The sequence below is a fragment of the Saimiri boliviensis genome, chromosome 14 (genome assembly GCF_048565385.1).
Source record: "Saimiri boliviensis isolate mSaiBol1 chromosome 14, mSaiBol1.pri, whole genome shotgun sequence".
NCBI classification, from domain to species: domain Eukaryota; kingdom Metazoa; phylum Chordata; class Mammalia; order Primates; family Cebidae; genus Saimiri; species Saimiri boliviensis.
This window is the reverse complement of record NC_133462.1, coordinates 47,638,006-47,664,423: the sequence shown is the minus strand read 5'-3', so window position 1 is coordinate 47,664,423 and position 26,418 is coordinate 47,638,006. Positions and strand designations below refer to the sequence as shown.

Below are 26,418 nucleotides of genomic sequence, written 5' to 3'. Positions count from 1 at the left end.
GTTTTTTCACTCAATCTTCCATTTGATTAAAATATTTTCCTATATTATTTTGTCATTTTGATAATTATATCATATTTCACTGCTTATGAGAGTTTTAAGAGTACAAGCCAGTTTTTTTTTTTTTTTTTTTTTTTAGCATTTACCATGCATATTAGGCTTTTGTGGAATCTTTGTAACTCAAGACGATACTGTGATCCCAGTTATACAAATAAGGAAACCGAGGCTCAGTTGCCCGAGGCTCACCCACACTAAGTAACTTGCCCAAGACAGCACACTCAATAAATGGCAGAGCCAAATTTTGAACCAAGGTCGCCCGCTCTAGAACGCGTATGATCTCCACACTGTGCTGACTATCAAACCACAGCATGCCATCTTTTGTTTATAATGATAAACAAAAGATGTTTCCACGAAACGATAAACAAAAGTTTCCACTAGTGATGGTTGTTTAGGTTGTTTCTGACTTCTTTTTCTCATTATAAACAATATTCTGCTGAGTATTTGTGTGACTTAAGTATTTCAATTATCTTTGATTATTTAAGATCCATTCCCAGAAATGGAATTTATGGAACGAAGGGTATAAACATTTTTAAGATGTTTCCATGTTTTTCCAAACTCCCTTCTGGGAAGGCTGCTGTCAGGGTATGCTCCGCCCAGAGGGTAGGACTGCTGAGCCGTACACTCTAGAGAATCCCTGACCCACTGAAGTTTGCCCATCTCAGAGGAAGCAGGACAATGTGGTGAGTGGAAGAGGGGAGGTTGAAGGGACTGGAGGTATTTAGCCTGCAGAAGACAGAGACAAGGGCCACACACATGGCTGTAGTCAAACGTGTAATGGGCTGTAAAGTGGAAGAGAGAGGTTTGTCCTGGGGCCTTCAAGCAGAAGTGGACCAGGGGACCAAAGTCGTGGACAGCCATTGTTCTGTGCGGGAGGCATTGTCCTGTGCGGGGCCAGCGCACAGCCCTGGATGGAACAGGGTGGGTGTTACATAGAGGTTACACAACCACCTGCCACCCCTGGCTTGGGTTCCTGAAGGACATGTGTATGGGGAGGGCCAGGACCACCCCCGCCACACTGTGCTATCCTACAAAACATGACGTCTCTGAATCTTAACAGGGGGCTCTGCTCCCCACCCCACTCCCGCCTTGGGGAGCCTGGCCCGGCCTGGTACGTCTCTCTGTCTGTCCCCTCAAGAGCACAGCCTGGCCTGTGTCATGGGCCACACAACTCTTCCATTATGCATGAGGGGGACCCAGCGGTGAGCAAGTGAGCAAGCCGGGCGAGGGAGGGGCGAGTGGTTATTAATAAACAAGTGTATTGTGTTGCGTTCCATTCACGGCACTCTCACAGGACATGGTGGGCCCGAGATAATAAAGCTCTGTTTATGCCACGGAGAGCTGGGGAGGTGTCTGGTGCAGGGTGACAAGGAGCAGGGAAGTCAGGAATTATTTTGATTCCACCCAGAGCAGGGCTGCTGTGTTTTCTCTGAGGCCAGCATTCAGGGATAGAAGATCTTGCTGGGATTTTGCTCAGGCCTAAGTCTGCCAGCTGGGATGGCCTGGGGCCTAAGAAATGCCTAGCTTCCCTCCCCACCTGTCCCCATGGAGGGAGACTGAGCAGACGCTGAATGAACCGGACCATGGCTCCTTCAGGAGAGAGGTAGGATGGCCCACTCTGCCCTCTCTCTCGGCCTCGCATCCTCACCCCGTTCCTCCTGCTTTGGCCTTCAAAGACTCTGAAGCGGTGTGTGCTAGGACTGTTCATACTTTCCCAACAAAGCTAAGACTGTGTTTGTGCACAAGGGCTGCAAGAATCTTCCTAGCCCAGGGAGTGCATTGGTTGCATGTTAGGATCTGAAATACGAAGTAGGCAGGCTTGAAGGGGAAGGAGGAGGTGATACTGGTCTTCTATCCTAAATGAGCCAAAATTTTAGGAGGAAGAGAGGCCAAGGACAAGGCTCCACAGCCCTACATGGTGGGCAGAGGAGCTCTGATCTGAGGAATGAGGGTGTCTGGAAAAGTGAGATGCCAGAGAGCGTTTTGGAAGAGGCAGAATCAGCGTTGTGAATCTAATTGTGGAGCCTGTGTTAACTCTCTGGAGCGTCCCTCTCCAGCATTAGTTTTCTCCTATTCCCTCCTTCGGCCATTTCCTCTGGGCTCCACCATCTCAAACCAGCTGTCTCTCTCCAGCCAGGCCTGTCTGGCTAAGTCTTGGTGTCTCTGGATCTCAGGATCTCAGGCCAGGAATGCAGAAGCTGCTGCTTGGGAAGAAGTAAGAATAGTCCCTTTTGCTCTCAGCTGGCTTCTGGGGATGGAGAGCAGTTTCTGGGTCAGGGGAACCTTGGTTTCCTGTCACTTCATGCTAAACCAAAACAAGAGTGAAGACAGAGCCCCCACAGGCTTATATCACCTGGCCTGGCTGACAATGTTCACTTTGACCTTTGGAAGTGGCTTGGTCTAGAGCTACCCTGAGTTAGGAAACTTTTTCATCTCAAGATAGCTCTGTCCAAAGAATGTGTACTGATTTATTGTTCGTTGGGAGGGAAAAAGCAGGCTGGTGGAAGGGACAGTGTGTCCTGGCCTCCTTGCGGGTACAGGGCTCCCTGAAGCAGAGGTTTGGATCCAGTGACTTTAACGTTTTGTTTGGGTTGAAGATTCAGTGACCGTACTTAACCCAGGAAGGGTTGAGGCTGTATTAGGGCCAAAACAAACTGATGGTCCCAGGTTATTGGAGTATTGCATGCCTGGCTTAGACCAGTTCAACCTTCCCAGAGGCAGCCAGACCTCACCCTAGGGCAGAGTGTCAGGAACATCGCAGAGTGCTTCCTCAACCCTATGCACAAAGCAAACAGTACCGTTTTCCCTGAGCATAACACATCCTGGGGCCTGAGTGCCGCAGGATGATGAGGAGACTCTACAGAGAATTGCGGCTCCTTCCTGGACTCTCCTTGGCTCCTGCAGGCACTGTGGACACTTGCTTCCCATTTCTCTCCCACGGTCTGAAGGAGCAGTGACTATTTTTAGAAGCCTCTGCATGCTCCTGGGAGCACTGTTTCTGTGATTTATTGCTGGGCTGGATGCACAGGAGCTGGTGAGACAGGTGGGGCTGGGGAGTGCGGGCTTGTGTGTGGTCAACTCAACTGTAGTCAGCCGGCTGGGCACCTGGCCTGGAGGAACGGCCCAGTGTCCTCCACCAAGCTTTTTGGGGCTCCTACTGGCTATGTTGTAACATTGTCATTTGCTGTGGGAGGCTTCTGGAAGATGAGGGCGTTCGTCAAAGAGTTGGACAGGCTGAGTCATCCTTGGACACCCGCCTCTCTGAGGCTGATGTTCTCAGGGTGCACCAGGAGGAATTGGCGAGATGGCCTCCCCCGTGATGGCAACACCATCAACAACCGTAATCATAATGGCTCCTGTTCACTGAGAGCCTTCCCCACGGTAGGCAGTGCTCTGAGCACTGGATGTCTGTCTTCATATAAGCCTCCCAACAACCTGTGCTTCCTTCATTTTACAATCAAGGATCCTGGCCAGGTGCAGTGGCTCACACCTGTAATCCTAGCACTTTGGGAGGCCGAGGCAGGCAGATCACAGGATCAGGAGATTGAGATCATCCTGGGCAACATGACGAAACTCCATCTCTTCTAAAAATACAAAAAATAGCCAGATATGGTGACAGATGCCTGTAATCCCAGCTACTCAGGAGGCTGAGGCAAGAGAATTGCTTGAACCTGGGTGATGAAGTTTGCAGTGAGCCAAGATTGCACCACTACACTCCAGCCTGGCAGCAGAGTGAGACTCCATCTAAAAATAAATTTTAAAATAAAATAAAATAAAGGATCCTGAAATCCAGAAAAGTTAAGCATGTTGCCCGGTGTCACACTGTCGATGACTGAGCCAGGCCCAAGAACCTGCTCTCTCAGAGCCCCTATGCTTGGAACCTCTTGGAACCTGCTGCCATGTCGCCTCTCAGTAGAAGGTAATAAAGTGGATTATTTTGGTGTCCTTAGGAAGGACTGAGATCAGATGCAAGGAAACACTTCCTGACAGTGAGGGGAGCTGTGTGAAATGTTCTTCCAGATCTTTGAGAGGCATCTTGCATTTCAGAAGGGAGCTGTCCTGCAGGCCGAACTCTGGATTAAGGACCACTCAAGTTATTTTCTCTTGGGATTTTGGCAGCTCTGTTTTCTGGACCCTGGACCAGCAGTGGTCTGCCATCAAAGATGCTGAACCAGGTGTAAGAACAGGGACCAAGTACCTGGCTGGGATTTGGAGTCCTGGGATAAGGCCAGGAAGCCCAGAGAATTCCCCAGGCTTAGAGAAGAAGCCCCAGAGAGAGAAACCACTCCCATGGTTTAGTGGACCTTTCATTTCTGCCTTTCAGCCAGATGTGCCTGTTCACCCAGAAAGAAGACTTTGGCTTCTGCTGGGGCCTCTGTTTCTGGTCCTGCCACCACAGAGCACACAAGGAGCTAGACAGATCCCGGGGAATGCTTCATTCTTTACCTAGGACACAAGCCTCCATGGATCATGTGTGCTAGGTACAGCTGCTGGGGGCCCTTCAAGCTGAGGCAATGAAGAAGCCAGAGAAAAGAGCCCTCAGTGGGATTGGTGAGCCATCTGGATGGGGATGGGGGACTCTTGCTTGGCAACCAGCTGGGCTGCAGTAGCTTTTTCTTACCCTCTGTCACCCTGATCTGTAGCATGATGGCAGCAGTCTCAGAAGGGGGATGGGGTGGGGGACTCTCTTCTCCCTCCAGGAGCTGCAGTGAGGAGTAGGGCAGCTAACACCCTGCAAGTAGCTAACACCCTGCAAGGTGGGCAGATAGGTGGGGGTGGAGCCAGACTGCTGGGGTCCAGTCCCACTTCAACCCCCAGCTGAGTGACCCCTGGTTTCATCATCTATTGAGTGTGAGATTAATAGCACCTGCCTCTTGGATTTTGAGAAGATAAATGAACTAATCTATGAAATCATTAGCACAGGAGTAGGAAGGAGGAGGTTGTCTCTGTCCAGTCCCATGCAGTCTTCGTTCCCCTTCGTTCCTACCCAGCCCAAACCTTCCTCCGCTGGGGGACAGGCCCACATGTTGGAGGTGTCCTCACTGTGCCTCCTGCTGCTTGGCTTGGTTCAGGTTAAGTAACCCATGGTCTCCGCTGGCTTCCTGCTGCCATTCCCTTTCGTCACTGGAGCCTGTGCAAGGCCACATGCTCAAGTTCCAGTTCTCCTGCCTCTTGGGCTGCCTCTGGCACCATTTTGGGTCTCTGGAGCTGAGCATCATCTTCTGGTGTATGCCAGTTTTCTGACTTCCTGGATCTTCCTCACAGCTCAGCAGAATTCGGCTGCTTGGGGGCCTGGAAATGTGGCTTTACTCCACCCCCTCTGCCCTGTGACAGGCTCTCCAGGGCCCTGCCTGTCCCCCGTTCCCATTCCTGCGCTTCCAACCCACCATCCTGGATGTACTTCCCTCCACCCTCAGGCTCTGGGTCCTGATGGCATCTGCCCCAGATCCTTCCTGCCTCTGTCAGTGCCCTTCTCCCCTTCCCACCTCTGCCTGGGGCCTGGTCTGAATGTCATCTTGGTTTATACTTCTCAGGGATTCAAGCACACTTTACATGCCTAAAGCAAACTCCTCTTGACATTTAAAGGAGGGCCCCGTGATAGAGTCAGCTCCACATTTATAATCACCTTGGAAAAGGAAAGATAACTTTCCACTTTGCTGTAGACTGAATAAGCTCAAAATGAGAGGGGTGGGTGGTGGGGGCAGGTGGCATCACTGCTCCGTTGTTTGATACGTCTTCATTTAGTCCCTCAGTAAGCTGATGAGGCAAATATCACAATGCTCACTTTATAGATGGGGAAACAGGTTAAGTGACTTGCCTAAGGTTACACAGCAATTAGGTAGAAAAGTCAGGATTTCAGTGTGGGTCTGATTCATTTTTTTAAAATCATTCAGCCTCTAGAAGAAGGTAGGTTGGATAAGGTGTCCATATTGATAGAGACACATCTGAATTTTGATTACCCTTAAACTGGATTTCTGACTATGAACAAATTCAAATCTCCCGTTCACATTGCTTCTTCCTCACTCCGCATCCCTTGGCTATGGGCTCTTCTCTCACAAAGAGGCCTGGGAGGCACTGAAGGAAGAGGGAGACCCCAGCTTTCCACTGTTCTCTGTCAATCTCCAGGTTAGACCAGAAGCCTGGGGACACTATTGAGACTGTCTGTCTTTCAGAAGTCACATGTGCCTGAGAGGTGACTGTATTTTGCTAGAGGAAGGGGAAAGAAGAACAGAGTGGGGAATCTGGAGGTGCCTGAGTCATACAGGATTAGAAAGCTAAGGTGCTTCTTTTCCCTAAAAGCAGGCTGTGAGGGAACATTCTACAAAAAGGTCACAGATTGTCGGGAGGGCTGGAGACATGCAGTCCAACAAGCTTGCTCAGATCTCCAGGCCCCGGTTCTCTTCTGAGTGCTCCCCCCACCACGCCCCTCAGGTCCCCTGCTGTGGGTTCTTTGTAGGAGAAGATGTAAGTGACATGGTAATGGCCCTAAGCACACACCAGAAGCCAGTAGTAGATACCAGCCACCCTGTTCCTCCCCATTCCTACACATCTCCAACCAAGACGGGATGTTATTAACTCGTTTCTGAGGGGACATTTGGAACTATAACTTCTATCAGCCCGAGGAGAGGTCTGACAGGGTCTTTGTTTGCCTGACTCTGAAGTTCCGGGGCTGGTGGGAAAAAATGGAGGGAGGAGGGGTATGCAACCTTCTTAGAGTCAGCCTAGAATTGCCCAGTAATACAGTCATTTGGGATGTATTGTCTTTCTTCCTGAGCCTTTAAGATCTGCCTCCTAAATTACAAATAAGGCATGGACTCTCTTGCTTCACTTCTTAGGAATTTTTTTGTTTGTTCATTTTGTTTTTTTCTCGACTTTGAAAATCAACTGTATCAAGGTATAATTTACACTCAATAAAATGTACTCATTTTAGAGTACAGATGAGTTTTGACAAATGTATATGCCCCATGTAATCACCACTCCAGTCAAGATGGGGTATATTTCTACTGCCCTCTAAAAATCTCCTCATCCAGTTTACAGTCCACCCCCGACCCACAGCCCCTGGATATTTTAAGGATGCTTTCAGCTGTAGGGAAAAAATGATATAAACTAAAGCCAAAATGTTGCCATTATGGTACATCTTTCTTTTCCTTCTTTTGTCATTATTTTCTTATTCCGTCATGGTGAAATATGCACAACATGCAATTTACTATTTTTACTATTTTTAAGTGTACAGTTTGGTAGCATTAAGTACATTCACTTATATAACCATCGTCACTACATACATCTTCAGAACTCATTCATTCTCCCCACTAGAACTGACCATTAAACACCACCTTCTCATTCTCCCCTCCTTCCAGCCCCTGGCAAACACCATTCTGTTTTCTCTCTCTGTGAACTTAAGCACACCAGGAACCTCAATAAGTGGAATCATACGGTATTTGTGTTTTTGTATCTGGCTTATTTCATTTAACGTAATGTTGTCAAGGCTCATTATATTGTCACAAGTATCAGAATTTCATTCTTTTTCAAGGCTGAATAATGTTTCATTGTATGTGTTATCAACCGAAGAACCATGATTCTCATAAATATGGAGAGGAGAGCTTTATTCCTTATAAAGAGTTGTCACCTGCAGGCTAGGAAGCATAGCCTCTGGTAGAAACCAAAAGCAGGCACTTTGATGGAGGGCAGATTAGAAAAGGAATTTATGCCAAATGAGTTGGATATATATATATATATATATAATCACTTACCTATTTATATGTAAATAATATTAAATAATTAATATATATAAATATATTACATTTATTTAATACCTTATAGAAGGAGCTGTGAATATTCACAAAGCAGAGGGTGCACACATATGTAGTAAGCAAAGATGCATGTTACTTACACCTCATGTTCACTTTGAGATGGAGACGTAATATTTAAATGCATTAAAATTAGGCTCTATACACCCAAAGGTGAGGGGGAAGGCATAGAGGCATCCCATACACAGCGTCTGTAAAACGGCCAGAACCAGCACATGGTCGGTGGTCTCCTATTGGGAAGCAATGCTGGTGACTTGTAACAAAACTGCACAATGGAACCAGCAGGCAGTTGGTTGAAATCAATGGTGGAGCAAGTCTTTGGAAAGGGCTAGTTTCTATGTAATCTTTAGGAAGAAAACTCTAATAGTGGTTATTGAGGTGGGAGGTTTAATGAGGCATGACTGATCTCCCATCCTGTCATGGCCTGGAACTCAATTTTTAAGATTTCTGTGGGGGTCCCCTTGGCCAAGAGGGGTTCCATGCAATCGACTGGGGGGCTTAGGATTTTGTTTTTATTTATAATACGTACTACGTTTTGTGTATCCATTCATCCATTGATGGACATTCGGGTTGTTTCCACCTTTTGGCTATTGTGAGCAATGCTGTCATAAACATTGGTGTACAGCTACCTACTCCGGTCATTATGGCATTTGAGTGCTCAGCAGCTCCTCCCAGCAACTTCTCCTGGTTCAACCTGTCCTCTCACTGGGACCCTGGGTGGCATGTATTTCTGCTCCTCGCCTTCTGCCCTGTCTCGTTAGTGCCTATGGTAAATGATGTTTCCAATACTGCAGTCCTTGATGGGTACTTGCAGGACCAGGCTTCCCAGGCAATAGAGTTTGGAGTTCCTTTCTCCAGAAGCTTTCTTTTCAGTGTGTCTAGGTTTCTCCTGGCCACCAGTTGACTTCTGGTGTTTGATTCCATTAAGCTTCTTAGTGCAAGAATACAACAGAAGGAAAGAAAATAAACTAAATGTTATCAAACATCTACTATGTACTGCTTCAAGGTGTCAGCACAGCACTAAAAGCTTCATGTTCTTTTATATGGCAGCCCCATGAGATAGGGTCGAAATTTGTTTCAAGGGCAAAGAAACTGAGAGTCTCAGAGAGGTTAAGTCACTTGCCCAAACTCACGAAAGCCAGCAGCACTCTTTCTCTACACCAACTGAATATTAGGAAATGCAGTTTTTGTCATGAAAAAAAAGTAAGGGCAAAACCTGCAATTACTTTTGCACCAACTTAATAACTCTCTCGTCTTATAAATGTAAATTGCTAGAGAAACTTCCTGGATGTTTTCTTTTACAATGGAAATCAGGCCTGGAGTTACCCTGATGATTTAGAAAGAAAACCCCTTGGGCTTCTTTGCCCTAGTTCTGGTAAAATGTGGAATTATAATCAAAGTTTTGTTTTGTTTTTCAAAATATACAAAAGTAAAGAGCATAGTATAATGAATCCCCATGTACCCATCACTCAGCCTCAGCCATGATCAACACTTGGCTGATCTTGTTTCATCTAGCAGATTCTTCTCTTTGATCTGCGGGATCCTCCCAATTCACATGGCAGCAGTTGGTGTGCTTTGGAAAAGGGTAGGAGAGTCGGCAGGTCTGGGCACCGTGAAGCTAAATCCTTCCCAGCTGGAAGAGTGTTAATTGCCACCAGTTGGAATCCCCTGTGATGGTTCATTATTCATCTGCTTGCTGAATACCATCCAGAAGGCAGAGGGACAGATCTTTGGAGAGGCCTGGCCAGAAATGGTGGGGTGGGATGCAGAGACGCTTCCCTTTTGAAGAACACTTTCTTCCTACAGTTTGATTTTTATTGGAGATTCTTCTGGAAAGAAAAGAAGGTTATATGAGGATAACCTCCCCTTAGGGGAATAGCACTGAGCCAAGCTAATCTGAGAGCAGAAGTACGGACCAACCAGTGCAAAACAAGTCTGTGGCCTCTTCAGCTAGATTTAATGAACATTTTTATTTTGTAAATGAAATGTGAAATATCTTCAGTGTGCCAGACACTAGATGCTGAGAATGCAACTATGACGAGTTGGTCAATCTACTCTCAAAAAGTTTGTGGGACAAAAAAATAATAGTGAATGACTAACATTTGTTGTGTCCCAAAGTACTTTACAGACATTTGTACATTGTCTCTTATTACTACTTGTCTCCCCTGCGAAACACTTGTCCATAGGATAGGGTACAGTGATCTCTGTTTTACAGACAAGGAAACCAGGGCTCAGGAGGGCTCACTGAACCCATACAGCTAGCAGGGGTGGAGCCCATGGACTTTGCTGTTGCTGTCTGTGCAGAATGAATGTAGGATGGGGAGGACCAAGGGTTCGGAGGGAGGATCAAGGGGTGGGAGAGAGGAGAGATGACGGGAACCATCTCAGGCTGCAGAAATGTGGTTATGTAAATATCTCACCAGACATGCTTTCTCATAGGATTTGGGGGCAGCCAAATGGTACATTTTTCTCTTGACATTAGAGGACTGTGGGATTTATTTTTATTTCGAAAACAGGGCAGTTCTTTTGTAAATGGGAAGGAGTAAAGGCTGGAACTTGAGAAGTGTTCTATCCTGAGACTGCAGAAAGGGCTGGACAGAAAAGAATTCAGTTGGATTTGTTTGTTCTACTTTTATTTAAAGAAGGTTTAGCATCTTTCAAGGGAAAAGAGCTGTGGGAATAGGAAGGGGAGTGTTAGGTATGATCTGGTTTGACCTCTGATCTGGTTTGACCTTGCTTGGTGATCAGATGGTTTGGGGTTCTCATACTGTGGGCTCTCGGCTGTGGGCACAGCTGGTGGTGCCAGCCCTTTCGTTCTGGGGTGAAGCGGCTTAGCAGGCTCATTTTCTGCACGGAGGCGTATTTTGTAAGTGTGAACACATTTTCCAGAGTCAGAACATAGACTCAGCTAGTTATCTCAGTAGCAGGGCGAGTACACAATTTATTTTAAAAGAAAACCTGTGAACCTCTTTTCTTCTCATCCCAGGCAGCCCCTTATCCCTGTCCATCTTTAAGCCATCACCTATAGGGTTTAGGTTAGACTTAGCTCTACCAGAGTGAGCTCAGAGAGAGGTGAACCACTGAAGTGAGGCCCAGGTTGGCTGAAATCTTTTAGGGATGGAGAGAAAAAGAAGCGTTTACTATTGGCATTTTAATTTAAATTTTTTGCCCCATTTTAGTGTTTAATTTCTTTTTAACACTGAAAGCTTGAGTTTTTCACTGTAAGATGGGAGGAGGTTTCATCTGGTTCAGAGGTAGGGAAATGAAACCTCACAAGTTCCTTCCAGCTGTGGGATTTGGGGTTTTTATTTTTTCCTAGTTGACCCCACCCTGAGTTCCCAGGTGTTTTAAAAGCAAAATTTTATGCAGAAACTGCTTCAGAGAGAACCCAGAAGGAAGTCCTGTCTTTAAATGGATGCATCACGTCCACATGCACCTTGCTGACTGAGACAGGAGACAGATGAAAGTGTATGAGGACATGTCTTTTAGGAATTTCAGGCCTCCCAAGCTAGCCAGAGAAATGCCTGTCTCTTCTCGGAATAAGCGAACAGAGTGTAGCAGCCCTCCTGCCCTCCCTCCTGGGACTGCAACACACAAATGTCGGTTGCTATGGATACGGGCAACTGAGGCTCCCCTAGGGCAGTGTCAGAGGTGGAGGCTGTTTGTGGCAGTGATACAGGGTGGTGTTGCTATGTTCCCCACGATGGTGCCTCAGCATGGCAGGCAGGGACCAGCTTTGCCTGAGCCTCCACTTTGACTTGGGGTCCCCAGGCTGACCAGCAGGTGCATCTGTTGAACCACCCCTGGGGGTGTGTGCATCTGAAGCAGGTGACAGCTGCACAGAGCCACTGGGCATTAAGTGACGAGTAGGGCACAATTCACGTTGGGGAGGCCTGTCTATTGGTGACAGATGCACAGCTCCCTCCTCTTTTTTCTGATTGTATTAATAGTTATGGGAAAAACCGCAATGATGTTTGTAACAACCAAATACAGCCTGCCAGGCTAATGCTAGTAGTTCCTCTGCTCCCTGGAGCTTATTTCCAGGTTGGAGTCACTACCCAGTTGAGCTTTATTATGAGTGGGGCCTTGTCCTGAAGGCAGAAGGCAGCAGCAGAAGGCAGGGAAGAGCTTCTGGTATGAGAGGGGAGACACAAGCCCTGCCCTCAATGAGCTTCCAGTCTGATGGGGAAACCATGGGTTCCTGAATAACATAGGATAGTAGACGAAAGACAGAAAAGGGAAAACCCATCAGTTCCTTGTTTCTGACAAAGATTCTTTGCTTGACCAAACTTTAGCCAGGCTCCTGAACCTTTTGCTAGGCCCAGCTTGGCACTTTCTTATAAAATCCAGTTTTAACCAGAACCCTGCTAAGTCAGTTTAACAAGAACCCCCCCACCCTGGATGGCTGCTCACCCTTGATATCTGACCAGGTTTCTCATCCTCCATCACTCCCCAGGTGATCTCTGATCACCCTGGCCTGTCTGCAGCAGGAATCCTGTTTGGTCTATTAGCCGAAATCCCTCTTGCTCCTGATGTTTCCTCTTAGTAATTTTCCATCCACTGACCCCCACCCTGCTTCTTGGCTAGAAATTCCCACTCACCCATTGGGCTAAACTGTTCAGAGTTTAGCCCAATCTTTCTCCCCCACTACAAGACCCTGTTGCAGTGCTCCCTGCACCTATCTGGATGGTCCTGAATGAAGTCTGCCTTACCATACTTTAACAAGTGGCACTGGATAATTTTTTTTCTTTAACATCTCAACCCACCCCCACCCCTGGCCATGCCTCCCTTCTTGCTTCCCATAAAATCAGACTGGTCTACATGACATACAAGGCACTGCATGGCCTGACCCTCCCTACCCTGCCCCGCAGTTCCGCCTGCTCTACCAGCCTGTCTTTTCCTCAGTGTTCCAGCCAGCTCTAGCATTGGGGCCTTTCCTTTTTCTTCCCTCTGCTTTGAGCTGTTCCCACCATCACCTCCCAGTTCACTCCATTATTTTATTTAAGTCTCTCCTTGATAGGACTGCTTGACCACCCTATGTAAGATCTGGCCCTCCTTCCTCCCTATACTCCTTTCTCTTGTTTCCACCCCATGTATGTCTTCACAGCACTTCCCCACTACCTGCACTTATGTCTCTGTTTATTGCTTCATGGCCCATCTCCCCCACTGGCAGGTAGGCTCTGTGAGTGCTGGGACAAAGTCTTGTTTACCCCTGACTCCCATTGCCAAGAGCATTGCCCGGCACCTCTGCGGCCCTCAATAAATATTTGATGATTAAGTGAAAACTGGAGCTCAGTGTTTCTCATGGAATTCTGGGAGAATGTTTACCATGTGCTTTTCTATGATTTTACCAGTTAAAAGACAAAACTTGTCTTTTGCAATTCTAATTTGAAATGGAAAGATATTTTTCATTAAAGTAGATTTTGGTTTCTTAAGATAGTGTCTCTCACGCTGGGGCATATAGACCTCTGGGGGTTCTCGGGTATGCTCATGAGAATCTGGGAGATATTCCTTCCTTTGGAATATGCCTACATATGAGTCCAGTTTGGGAAAACCCATTTATAGCTTCTGGAGGCCATGGATAAGGGCTGAAGGTAAAGGCTAAGGGCCAGAGGCAGGGTGTGTTAGAGTTGTCTCCAGATGACTTTCTAGAAAGCAGATCTTAAACAGTAGTTACAAGGAAGGGATGGGCCTCAATACAGGATAGAATGGCACTGGGTGACTTGCACTGAGGGCCCAGCTTGTGTGAATGCAGAGAAGCCATATGGGGAAAGCACTATGGGCCATAAGGGGCTTGGCTGAAACACAGCTGCCTGGCTGAAAAGGAGTTTCAACTCGGATAGAACAAGGTGCAGAGTTAAGTTAAGGGCACTTCAGACCCCGAAAGTCTAAATTTGAGTGACAGCTGTGCAGGCTGGGTCTGCACTGGAGCAGTGACCCATAAATTCTGCTTTCTAGCCCCTTCCCCATCACTTACATCCCATTGAAGTCATGTCAGTGTGAAGGCCCCTCCAGGGATCACTGACCCCGCTCTGTGGCCTGTGCAGCTGGAGTGTGGAGTGTATGTGCACAGGAGTCAGCTGGCAGGTGGAAGATGACCCAGCCCTCTGGAGGATGGTCCCCAGCTCACCAGCTTGCAGTCTTTTGTTTAACTGGGAACCTAGCAGGCCAGAGGTCAGCATTTTTCTTGAAGACTGTCAGAGCATGCCTGTAGCTGAGGAGGAGCAGGGTCAGATTCCCAGGGAGTAGGCCAGGATAAGGTCCCATCACCACTCAGCTCTACACCATCTGCAGTCTGGCTGGTGCCAGCAGCATGGAATTGGTAGGGGAGCTTCCATCATCTGGCCATAGAGCCACAGGCTTGAGCCACTGGAAGGGCCTTTACAAGCCACACTGTGACCTCCCTGTTGCAGGGATGTGGTGCCTGAGACCCAGAGAGTTATTGGGAAGATCTGGGACCTGAACCCAGATGTCCTGACACCTAGCTTGGTGCTCCCTCTGCCGTGTCCTGATCAGGACCAGGAACCCAGCTGGGTAACCCAGTGGGTAAGCCAGCCTAACAGTTTTTTCCCTCCCCTGCATCTCACACAGAAATATTAAGGTGACATTGGGAGGTTGAAATAAATGCATCCCACTCTGCTGGAGTGAACGTGATTCTCCTTGGACATGTAGCTATGATGTGGCTCCCTCACCCTGTCAGGGCCTTGGGTGCTTTCTGGGGTGAGGGGCGTGTGTGAAAGGACTGTGATTCAGGGACTTTCAGGCCTAAGGGTAATGTCTGTATGTAGGGCAGCTTGTACAGAAAGGCTGCCTGCTGGGCCTGGGGAGAAGGAGGTCTGTGTCACTCAAGGCACTACCTTTTCTCTGTCTTCCAGCTTCTTTTTCTACCTTTCCCTGGTTCTTCAGTGGTCAGCCATCTCACTCGTGGTCCCTGAAGTCACCCCTTGGGTATTGAGAGCCTCTTCTTCCCTGGCCTAGGAGTTTTGGAAGGCAGGCGAGGGAATGGAGCTGAGGTAGAGAGAGGCAGGCTGAGGGCATGTTCTAACTTCTTATTTTGGAAGGGAGTGATGTCCTGATGTTGGGAGCTCTGCTTTTGGAGTCCAGGACACCTAGATATGTACCTGAGCCCCTCCCCTGACCTTGAATAGGCTACTTACTTAACCCTCGTGAGCCTCAACTTAAAAAGTGAAGTGAATAGCTTCTCGCACATAGTGCTGTTCTGAGGATTAGCTGAGGTCATGCATGTCAGCAGAGTACTTGTTTGAGTGCGCAGCACACAGTAGGCATATGTGATCATGCGATCACATCACCATCACCATCACCACATGATGGCTGGATGCCTGCACCACACCCACCAGCATGCTGGGTGCTATGGGAAATAAAGAGAATGCTACACTTCAGCCACTGAGCATGTAGTCTTACTAGAGAGAGAATCACACAGAAAAGACAGGATGCACCATATACCTAAAGCTAAGATTGAGAGATTTAGATTACGGGATGGATATTGGGGAGGGATCCATGAAGAAGTAACCGGGCACAATGGCTCACACCTATAATCCCAGCACTTTGAGAGGCTGAGGCAGGAGGATCACTTGAGGCCAAGGGTTTGAGACCAGCCTGGGCAACATAATGAGACCTCGTCTATTTTTAAAAATATATAAAATAAACTAAACTGAAAAAGATGTTTTTAAAGACCTTTTGAGAAGCCAAGGGTGGGAACAACTTGATAAATATTCAAAATAATATTTCACTTTTAGTATCTCCTCCCACCCACCCCTCACCCCTAAAGTGAACATTTTAGAATAACGCAGTGTGGAACAAGGAGGAAATTGTTCCAGCCATGGGCCAGGCAGAAGTCCTGAGTAGCCAGGAGCCTGGGGAATAGAACCCTTCACCTTCACCCTCCCCTTTGTCCTGCGGGGGTAAGCATGATACACTGGGCACCTCCTTGCCAAGGACCAGAAAGTCCTTGTGGCTAAATGGAAAAAGAATTTTCCACCCTCTTTGCCCTCACTGGACTCTGTGGGATGCTAGAAATATTTTGCAACCCACCCTGAGAGAAAGAATTGACCAGGGCTGGTGCCAGAATATTCAGTACATTCAAAAGAGTCTTTTGTTTTATGAAGAAAATGACTGGGCTGGGAGCCTCGTCTTCTGATTTGACATCACAGCCTGGTGGGCAGGGCCTTTCACTGGTCCTGTCCCCACTCCCTGGTTCAAAGTTCCCTAGCCAGGATTTTTTTTTTTTTTTTTTTTTTTTTGACAGAATTTTGCTCACTCACTCAGGCTGGAGTGCAATGGTGCAATCTTGGCTCACTGCAACCTCCACCTCCCAGGTTCAAGTGATTCTCCTGCCTCAGCCTCCCAAGTAGCTGGGACTACAGGTGCTCGCCACCACGCCCAGCTAATTTTTATATTTTTTGTAGAGATGGGGTTTCACCGTATTGGCCAGGCTGGTCTCGATCTCCTGACCTTGTGATTCGCCCACCTCAACCTCCCAAAGTGCTGTGATTACAGACGTGAGCCACCGTGCCCAGCCAGTCAGGAGTCTTTAGGAAAGCTAAGTTCTGGTTCCATCTGTGAGTTCTATAACCTTAGACACATTCATCAGCCCCTTTGGCCTTCACTGCTCATCTATGAAATGGTGAGACTATTCCACTCCTGTTGAAGGGTGAGTTCTTGTTCCCCAAGAATGAACTCTTGTTCCATTTCCAGCTGTCAGGTCTGAGTTTCCATGAAGTGAGTGTGGCCCCTTTCCAGATGGGCACTCTGCAGTGTCAAATGTGTCATTCTGTCATTATCTGAAACATGTCTGAGCTGTGCTTTGGAAATCGCTTTTGAGGCTGCAGCACGTTCTTTGAATATTCCCAAGGATGGGCAGGCTTCTTCCTTTTAGAGGGAATTTGATTTCTGCAAGCCGCCTAATCAGGACAATAAGTCTAGGATCAAGCTAAATGAAGATACTTTTAGTTCCAAACAAATGAAGCTGATTTCGTTCAGCTTCTAAACTGACTCAGCAGTCGGTTCCAAATAAAGTTGCAAAACTGCTTTAAGCAAGAACTGCATCATTAAAACAGCAGGTGGTAGGCTATTATAACTTTTAAGGACAGCACTCGTTTGGACTTTTAAAAATTATGATTTTTTTAAAAAATTAATTTGCTACTTTATATTTACATCTCATCTTTTTAAAAAAGTAATTATCCTCTTTATTCCTATTCATTTGCTAATGTGTTTTTATGTGTTTGGCTGTTCGTGCTTTTAATTTCCTTAAAAATGTGACTCAGATCACTATTAGCTATAAAAACATAAAATGTCCTATCTCAGTGGTTCTCAAACCTATCTCAGCTTGTTGAAACCTAGATTGCTAGACCCACACACAGAGTTTCTGATTGAGGAAGTCTGGGAGGGGCCCAATAATTTACGTTATTTGTATGTTTCCAGATTCTGCTGCAGGACCATATGTTGAGAACCTCTGGCCCAGCCGAGGTGATTTGGTCATCTAGTTCAACCCCTTGTACAAATCAGTAAACTGAGGCTCAGGGAGAAGCAACTCCCTTGCCTAGTGTTATACAACTACTTAGTGACAAAGTTGGAACTGGAACCCAGGGATGCCACATGCCCATTCTAGTGCTTCTAAAATGATCATTTCCTGGTTGAAGACTTGTTAACATGACTGTAGGTTCTTACCATTTTGCAGGACCCTATGGAATTCAAATACTCCAGTCTGTTATTATCCCCTTTAGTGCACCTGTGTCATGATTTTTATTTCATCACAGGAAGAGCCTGTGTTTGATTTGCCTCTTTAAAAAAAATTATGATAAAATATACATAATGTCAAATATACCATTTTAACCGTTTTTAAGTGTACGGCTCTGTGGTATTAAGTACATGTATGTTGCTGTGTACATCTTCATTGCCACCGTCTATCTCCAGAGCTTTCTCATCTTCCCAAAACTGAAACTCTACTCATTAAACAATAACTCCCTATTCCCTCCTCCCCCCAGCCCCTAGGAACCGTCATTCTACTTTCTGTCTCTATGAATTTGACTACTCTAGGTATATCATATGAGTAAAATCATACAGTATTCACCCTTTTGTAAGTGATTTATTTCACTTAGCATAATGTCCTCAAGGTTCATCCAGGTTGTAGCATGAGTCAGAATTTCCTTCTTCCTAAGACCGAATAAAGACCTTTGCATAGATGTATCACCTTTTGTTTCTCCACTGTCAATGGACATTTGAGTTGTTTCCACCTTTCAGCTTTTGCGCATCATGTTGCTATGAACATGGGTATACAAACAACTCTTCAAGTCCTGCTTCCAATTCTTTGGCATATGTATACCTGAATGTGATGTGGAATTGATGGATTATATGGTAATTCTGTGTTTAATTTTTTTCGAGGACCCTGATTTGGTTTTTTTTTTCTTTTTCTTTCTTTCTTTCTTTTTTTTTTTTTTTTTGAGACAGGGTCTCACTCTGTTGGTGTCACCCAGGCTGGGGTGAGATCATGGCTCATAGTAACCTCGAACTCCCAGGCTCAAACAGTCCTCCCAGCTCAGCCTCCCAAGTAGCTGGGGCCACAGGTTTACCCCACCATGCTTGGCTAATTTTTTCCTTTTTTTTTTGTAGAGGCAGAGTTTTGCCACGTTGGCCAGGCTGGTCTTGAACTCCTGGGCTCAAACAGTAGGGCCTCCTTGCTCTCTGAAAGTGCTGGTATTACAGGCATGAGCCATCACACCTGACCCCGGACTGGCTGTTAATTCTGGGAGTTTGAGGCTGGAAATACAGATCTGTTATTAACAAATTAGTGGATAAACAGACCCTAAACAGTCCCTGGCTCGTACCCATCTGGTGCCACTGTTGGAAGGTGAATCAACTGCCCTGAGGCCTTGTGATAAAAGAGACCCTGTTATTCACAGTTCATGGCCAGAGGCCGTAAATGGTCTCCAGGGTTTTCTCCCTTCTCCCCCTTGGCTCCCTTCTGATTTCCCGGTCACCAGTTTCCATTCATATTTGTCTCCCTCTTTGCCTTTGGGCAGTTATCTGCTTATGTCTCTGTCTACCAAATCTAGCCAGCCCAAAGCTCTCCCACTGTAGTGCAGAATGAAGTCTGGAACCAATAGGTCAACCTCATTACACTTGCCAAAAGACAAAATTACAACAAATTTAGTTTAAAAATTGAATTGACTTTTATTTGTGATCTTAGAATTGGGCAATACCTCATGCTTTAAAATAAAATGAGTGCTCCCATGAGCTGAGCAGAGGAGGTTGGCTTTATAGGCAGAAAAGGCTGAAGAAAATAGTCACAAAGAACAAAAAACAGATTTGTCATTTTAAACTAACTATCCTTGCAGGGTTAAAATAGTGGTGACTTCCTTATTATGCTGACTCGGGTTGGCTGGAAACTTCTGGTTTTTTGAAAACTGGCCCATTTCAAAGTTCAGTTTGATTCCATGGCACTTAGCCCAGGTGACCTCACAGAAACTTTGTTTAAAACACAACACCTTAAATTCTCTAGATGAAATGGGATTGTAATCCAAGGAGACAGTATGCCAGGTGGGAAGGCCTCACATACAGCAGAGATTTAAAAATGCTTACAGAATTAAATGAATGAGCATGACAAGACAGTGAGAATGCTGTCAGGCAGAGTTCTAGGACTGGGCATCTTGTAGGAGATAGCCGATTACATGGGTTGGTTTTCACTACAACCCAGCAGTCCGGGGATACACCACCTCCAGGGAATCCTGTGCTGCCCTAGAGTTAGAGAAGGCAGTTGGGGAAGCCTGGTGCTTTCTGCTTCTGAATGATCACCAGCTTGAGAGTTGGAGCATGAGTCCTCCTTGGGGTTTCCCCTGGTTGGGATGTGGGTCCCGTGGGATGTCAGGCAGTGACTCCAGGAGTCAGCAGTGTTTCAGAGGCTCAAGGGGAAGAAGGTCCAGGCTTTGGTTTTGTTAATTTGAGGTTCCTGCCTAAATCTGCAAAACCCCAAATTTCTCTTACCTGATTCCAGAGAATATTGTGAAACTCCAAAACAAAACTATTATGTTTTATATTTAAGGAAACTTAAAATGACACAATATTCTTTTCCTAGGTGATGTACAAAATCCTTCTGTCAATGAAGTTAAACTAATAGCAGCCAAGTATAGAGCCCCCATAAGGCTTTTTTCCACATCACTTTCCCCTTTCCCAGCATCAGTTAACTGAGTGGGTAGGTTACTTTAAAGAAAATGTTCTGAAGCAGTATGATGCCTATTACTGATGACATCAGAAATTACCCTTTTGGTGATAGTCCAAGTGCTCCGTCATTCAGGTTAACAGGAAAAATGAAGCAGGTGTGGTAGGTAATCCATAAAGTCCATTTTGGCTCAAAAGAGCATCATGCCAGGTTTTTTTGTTTGTTTTTTTTTTTGTTTTTTTTTTTTTTGAGACGGAGTTTCACTCTTGTTACCCAGGCTGGAGTGCAATGGCACGATCTCGGCTCACTGCAACCTCCGCCTCCTGGGTTCAGGCAATTCTCCTGCCTCAGCCTCCTGAGTAGCTGGGATTACAGGCACGCACCACCATGCCCAGCTAATTTTTTGTATTTTTAGTAGAGACAGGGTTTCACCATGTTGACCAGGATGGTCTCGATCTCTTGACCTCGTGATCCACCCGCCTTGGCCTCCCAAAGTGCTGGGATTACAGGCTTGAGCCACCGCGCCCGGCCCAGGTTATTTTTTGACAGCAGAAGCTGCCACCTTTCTGAAGAGTCTTACAGTGTTCACTTTTTTTTTTCTTGTTTTTGAGATGGAGTCTTGCTCTGTTGCCCAGGCTGGAGTGCAATGGTGCAATCTTGGCTCACTACAACCTCTGTCTCCTAGGTTCAAGCAATTCTCCTGCCTCAGCCTCCTGAGTAGCTGGCACCACAGGTGCACACCACCACACCCAGCTAATTTTTGTATGTTTAGTAGAGACAGAGTTTAACCGTGTCAGCCAGGATGGTCTCTATCTCCTGACCCGGTGATCCACCCTCCTTGGCCTTCCAAAGTGCTGCGATTCCAGGTGTGAGCCACTGAGCCCTGCACAGTAATCACTTTTACCCACACGTTGGTAAATATCTTCTGAGCCCTGAGGACTTTGTGTTTCCCTTCCTCCGGGCTATGTTCCCTGAAGGAGGTAGTCTAGACATCAGCCCCCAGCAAGCAATATCCTTGTTCCCTTTCCTCAGTTAGAATGGAGGCTCCTCAGAGATCCCAGCTCCCAGAAACAGTTCAGGAAGGCCAATGTACGGGGTGGTAATTGGTGAGATTTATCTGGCGGCTGGGAGCTGTCATCAGGTTTTCAGAGTACAAATTTGTATTAATAGAATCCATTAACATCTGTGCTTGCGGCAAATTGTAACCAGACTCCGCCTTATCGCAGCACCATGCTACTGCTTCAGAGGGTAATTCCCCTCCGGCAGCTGACTTCTCTTTCCTGCTGTTCTGTGTGTAAAAGTGAGAGGATGTTTATTTCCTCGGGACTGTAACAAAGTCATCAAATGAGACCAAAAAGTCTTTGTGGGCCTCCCCTATCTCTGAGAGCTGTCCTGCTGCCATTTGCTTAGGGTGAGGCTGAGCACACAGGCAAATTGGTTGACTTGCCTGTGAAAGATGTAGGAGAAGAGTTGTTCCTGATTTAAAATCCGCTGAGATGGAGGCTGTGCTTTGACTCCAGGAAAGCACCCATCCATTCCTCCATCCATCGATTCATTCAGGTCGTGTTGGCTGCACATGGGCTCATGCTGAAGCAGCCCAGAGTGTAGAGCTGTGAGACCTGCTGTGTGCCTGCCCAGAGCCCCCGTGTGATTGAGGGATCCAAACTGCGCTATGTGGAAACCTAGGAAGAAAGGCAGGGCAGGCCTAGGGGCGACCAACCCCATCCTTCTGTAGGAAAATAAAGTGGACATGGAAAACTTAAGCTTTTTCTCTTGAACTTGGTATGACGAAAAAACGGACGGGGAGAAGGGAAACATTTTCAGTAGCTTAAGTAAAGGTCCTTGAGAAAAAGGATGTCTGGTGTCCTTGGAAAGCAGTGAGGTACTCTTTTTTTTTCTTTTGTGATAGATCTCACCCTGTTGCCCAGGCTACAGTATAGTGGCATGATTTCTGCTCACTGCAACTTCTGCCTTCCAGGTTCTAGCTATTCTCCTGCCTCAGCCTCCCAAGTAGCTGGGATTACAAGCACCTACCACCACACTCAGCTAATTTTTGTACTTTTAGTAGAGACGGGGTTTTGCCATGTTGGCCAGGCTCGTTTCAAACTCCTGACCTCCTCTGGTGATCCACCCTCCTCACCTCCCAAAGTGCTGGGATTACAGGCATGAGCCACTGCGCCTGGCCAGGGAGGCACTTTTCTAAGAAGAGGGTGGTAGAGGGAGTGACAGTGGCATGCATCCCCTTATCCTCACCCCATGGTCTCACCCTGATAGTGGGCCAGGCCTTCTCACAAGGATAGTAGGGTGGGCCAAGAAGGTACTACTTCAATTGAGGGCCAGAAATTTGGGTCTCCAATGAAGCAGCTAGACATAAGGTGCCTAAAGTCATACTTGAGGGTAGAATGTAAAGGTCTCTTCCCTGATAGGGTCCTAGGTCACTTGGCATCTTGGACTGGAGTCCCTAGAAAACAGAACCTCAGGCAAGGCTTATATATCACAACTTTATTAGGGAGTGCCATCCCAGAGAACAGAAGTAAAGGAAAAGGCAAGAAGGGTGAGGAGAGGACACGCCAGTGTGAGGATGCACCCACCTCCTGGTCTCAAAGCCAGCCAGTGGCTCAGGCTATCGGAAGTGTAGAGATGGACTGTTCCTCAGGACACTGCATCAGGAGAAGGGCCACGCTTTCCCACTGGTCAAAGGTTCATCCCGCTGAACATTAATTCCCCCACATTTCTGGGTTGCACACACCCAGGCTCTCTGAATAGGTCCTGCTTTATCTCACCCCTCAGTGTCAATAAGAGGCCGTAGGGCTAGAAGCAAGAGGTGCAGGAAGCTGGCATATGTATTGGCACTGTGGGGTGGTGCCTGTGTGAAGTGGGTGGCTTTCACAGAGATGATCAGCACAGCGGTGTTTGGAGCCCTGTAGACATGTGCCCAAGAGCATCTGAAGTGGCACTGGATCACACACCCTCATACCACTGTGGACAAGCATCAGGATAGGTTTTTTTTTTTTTTTTTTTTTTTTTTTTTTTTTTTTTTTCAGTACTGCCAGAGTGTGCAGCACAGCGTGGGGCTGGAATAGGTTGGTCCCGGACACATTATTGTTTTCCTGTGGGAGACTCCTTGTAGGCCTGATGAAATGCCTGGCAAGTCCAGGAGAAGGACACAGAGATGAAGAGGCAAGGTGCCCAGGCAGGCAACAAGAATGGCTGCCACTTACCTGCTGTGGCCAAAACTTCCCACCAAACTAACCGAGTCTACAAGGAAACCTAGTACCATAATATTCTCCAGCCCCAGCCTCCAGGGAGCCCTGTACCTAGCCTAGGGAGGAAGATACTACAGGCTCCACTGTGATTACTGACCATCAAGAAAGTGCCTTGTTTGCTGTAGGCATGCTTTTTTTTTTTTTTAAGTAAATGAGTAAGCCCCATAGCAAGCAATTTTAAGCATAGGAAGGTGGCCCTGAGTTGGTAAAAAAGAAATGTTAAGTGAAAGTGAGTTCTCTGATACCGACTACACATTTGAGGACTGTTTTTGTTAGGTTAGCTTAACCCTTCTTTATCCACCTTGAATAGTTAACACCTTCCTTTCCTGAACTCTTAAGGACTTTCAGTTCCTTAGCAAATTTAGCAACACTGTCTGCTGTTGTATCCGCTGTCTATTTTGCATAACAAGCCACCCCAAAACTTAGTGGCTTAAAACAACCATTTTATGTATTTTCACAATTCTACGAGTCAACAAGTTAAGCAGGGCTCAGTTGGGAGATTCTTCTGATGGCCATGTCAGGTGTCACTCATGTAGCAACAGTCATCTGGTGGCCCAAATACAGCTGGATGATCTCAGATGGCCTCACGTGGCTGACATGCACTGCTGTCAGCTGGTTGGTCTAGAGCTGTGCTGTGCAAAACGGTAGCCACTAGCCCATGTGACTATTGAGCATTTGAAATATGGCTGACCTGAATTGAGATGAGCTGTAAGTATAAACTAAACTCTTTATGTTTAATGTAAACTATCTGATTAATAGTTTTTATGTATTGATTAGAAGCTCATAATATTTTGAATATTGGATTAAATAAAGTACATTATTAAAATTGAATTGATTTCACCTGTTTCTTTTTAATTCTTTACTATGACTATTAGATAATTTAAAATCCCATTTGTAGCTTATGCTATCATATTTCTATTGGACAATTACTGGGGTGGGCTAAAGTACACCCACCTAGCAGTTGACTCAAATGTTCTAAGGTTCTAAGGAAGTATGCATCATCCATGGCTACAGCAAAACAAAACTGTATCAAGTGTCAAAGATGAATATTGTTAGGGAGCAAAAAAAAAAAAAAAAACCAGTGATTAAGTTTCGTAGTAATCCCTTGAGACTGGAACTAAAGAATCTGTAGGAAGCACGTATGAAAGGGACAGAGTAAATAGATACTTTGGAGCCAAAATAGATGGCAGTTGGGTGTGGGAGGCTTGGAGAGGGAGAAGAAGCTGCTTTTCAAGTCTGGCTGGTGAACATGCTGGGTGGTGTTGTTCACTGATAATGTGACTATAAGGAGGAAGAGAAGGTCTGGTAGAGATGTTCATGGGCTTGGTTTTAAATATGTTGTTTTTAAGGTCCCAATGGAGATCCAAGTGGAGATAGTTATTGAACAGCTGAAAATACAGATTTAATGGTGGGAGAGACACTTGGACATGAGAAATCAATATGGGAGTCATTACTGAGCAGGAGGTCATTGCAACCATTGGTGAAGATAAGATTCCCCAGGGAGACTGTGGAGACTAAGAGCATCTCTGAGAATGACACCTGGGAAATACCCACCTTTGAAGTACAGGGAAAGGAAACAGAACCTCTGCAGAAGACCAAGAATGATCTAGCAACAGGGCCTAGTACTCGATCTATAATTGCTAAAGAAAGAGGGGAAGCGAGATTCCATAGTGAGCCATGTGTTGTTCATCTTTTTAGTCCCCAAAGGACATTATACAAAGAAGACACACAATTAATGTTTGTTGAACTAGAATAAGTTGCATCGTATGGAACTACACTGTATTGAACTAAGTTGAGCTTTGCTGCCTCCTGGCAGCTCTGGCAGTTTTAGGCTTTCCACCACTCTGTCAAGCTTCTCCCCCTTTCCCTCTCTTATTCACTAAATCCATTATACAGTAAAGCTTTGTTGCCCAATTAAACATCTTAGGAACTTAGTAAAAGCTGGTATGAATTATCTCAGCAGTTCCCATTCGCCTGCCTTTAGATGACTAACAATGCCCAGATAGCAGAGCCTTAAGGAAACGAACATGAATGGCCTCTCACAGCAAGCAGTCTGGATGTAGGTGGTTTCAGGTTTGGGGCAGGACTTAGGTTATAAAGGACCCAGGCTTTTTTTGTCTGGCTACTTTGGAATCTTCAGCTTATCAACTCTTCGTCCCTAGATTTATCACCTCATAGTTATAAGGTGGCTGCCATATTCCAAGCATCATGTCCCAAAATAGTCAACTTCTTGGCAGGAATAACATATCAGGTCTCTGCTGTATCTTTGACACAGATTAAAAAAACTCTTTTTTAATCTGTTTTCCCAGCTGACTTCCTTATACCTCATTGGCCAACTTGGCCATATGCCCATCCTTAAACCAACTACTGGCAAAGGGAAATGTTATTATTGTGCTTGGCTTAGCCAAATCATATCTTATCCCTTGGAGCTGGGGAAGAAGGCAGGAATGGCTATTAAGCAGGAAACTAATTTTGTCTTCCATACTCATTTTTGGGGTGCGGGGTTCCTTGTAATTTAGGTTCCAAAACATTCAATTCAACATTTTTATTGAGTGCTTACTATGTATCAAGAACAGTTATTTTACCATTGAGGCAAATATTAATGACGAAGAGCTTAGATATGAACATACTGAGTAGATCGTTCTGCCTACCACCTCTTGCTGACCCTCTCTTATTCCTTGGAATTCTTTCTACTTGCGATGCTAAACCAATCCTCCGCACTCCTGGCCTGTCCTTCAGCTCCTTCCTTTAAAATATTTTACCATCTATTCCCCTTTCAGTTTTAGTTACTCTCTCTCAGTCTTCCTTTCCATCAGTCAGCCTCAGCATCACCTTCAAGCTTGTTTGCTTACTCGTTTTCTTCTTGTGCTATCCACCGTCTTCCACGTTGTGCCTTGCATTATGCCGTTCTCAAGAGTCACCTGCTCACCTCTGCTGACTAGTCCCAATTTGGACGCTGTCCGTGGCTCCAAAAGTTCTAGTGATTCCTCACTAGAATCACTGTTACATGAAGTCTTTAGCTTGGCAGAAGGTTATCTACCTAATTACTGACACTGTTGCCTCTAAAAGAGACTCGAGTGAGAAAGGAGCATTGAGGGGTTTGTTTACTTAATCT

General features: G+C 46.1%; 1 protein-coding gene across 36 annotated transcripts in view; it reads left to right on the top strand.

Annotated features, from left to right (window-relative positions):
• The window catches only part of NFASC (neurofascin), a 204,946-nt gene that overhangs the window by 47,742 nt on the left and 130,786 nt on the right, over positions 1–26,418 (top strand). For 2 of the 36 annotated variants that reach the window (XM_010348935.3, XM_010348929.3), the window contains exon 1: positions 174–1,657. The exons of 31 other annotated variants lie outside the window; for them this stretch is intronic. In XM_010348935.3, the coding sequence (XP_010347237.3) occupies positions 1,626–1,657 (32 nt within the window). In that variant the 5' untranslated portion in view covers positions 174–1,625. Of the gene's footprint in view, positions 1–173; positions 4,606–26,418 lie in introns of those variants that run through there. 3 more of the 36 variants (XM_074384954.1, XM_074384951.1, XM_010348936.3) reach the window with 3 other exon arrangements.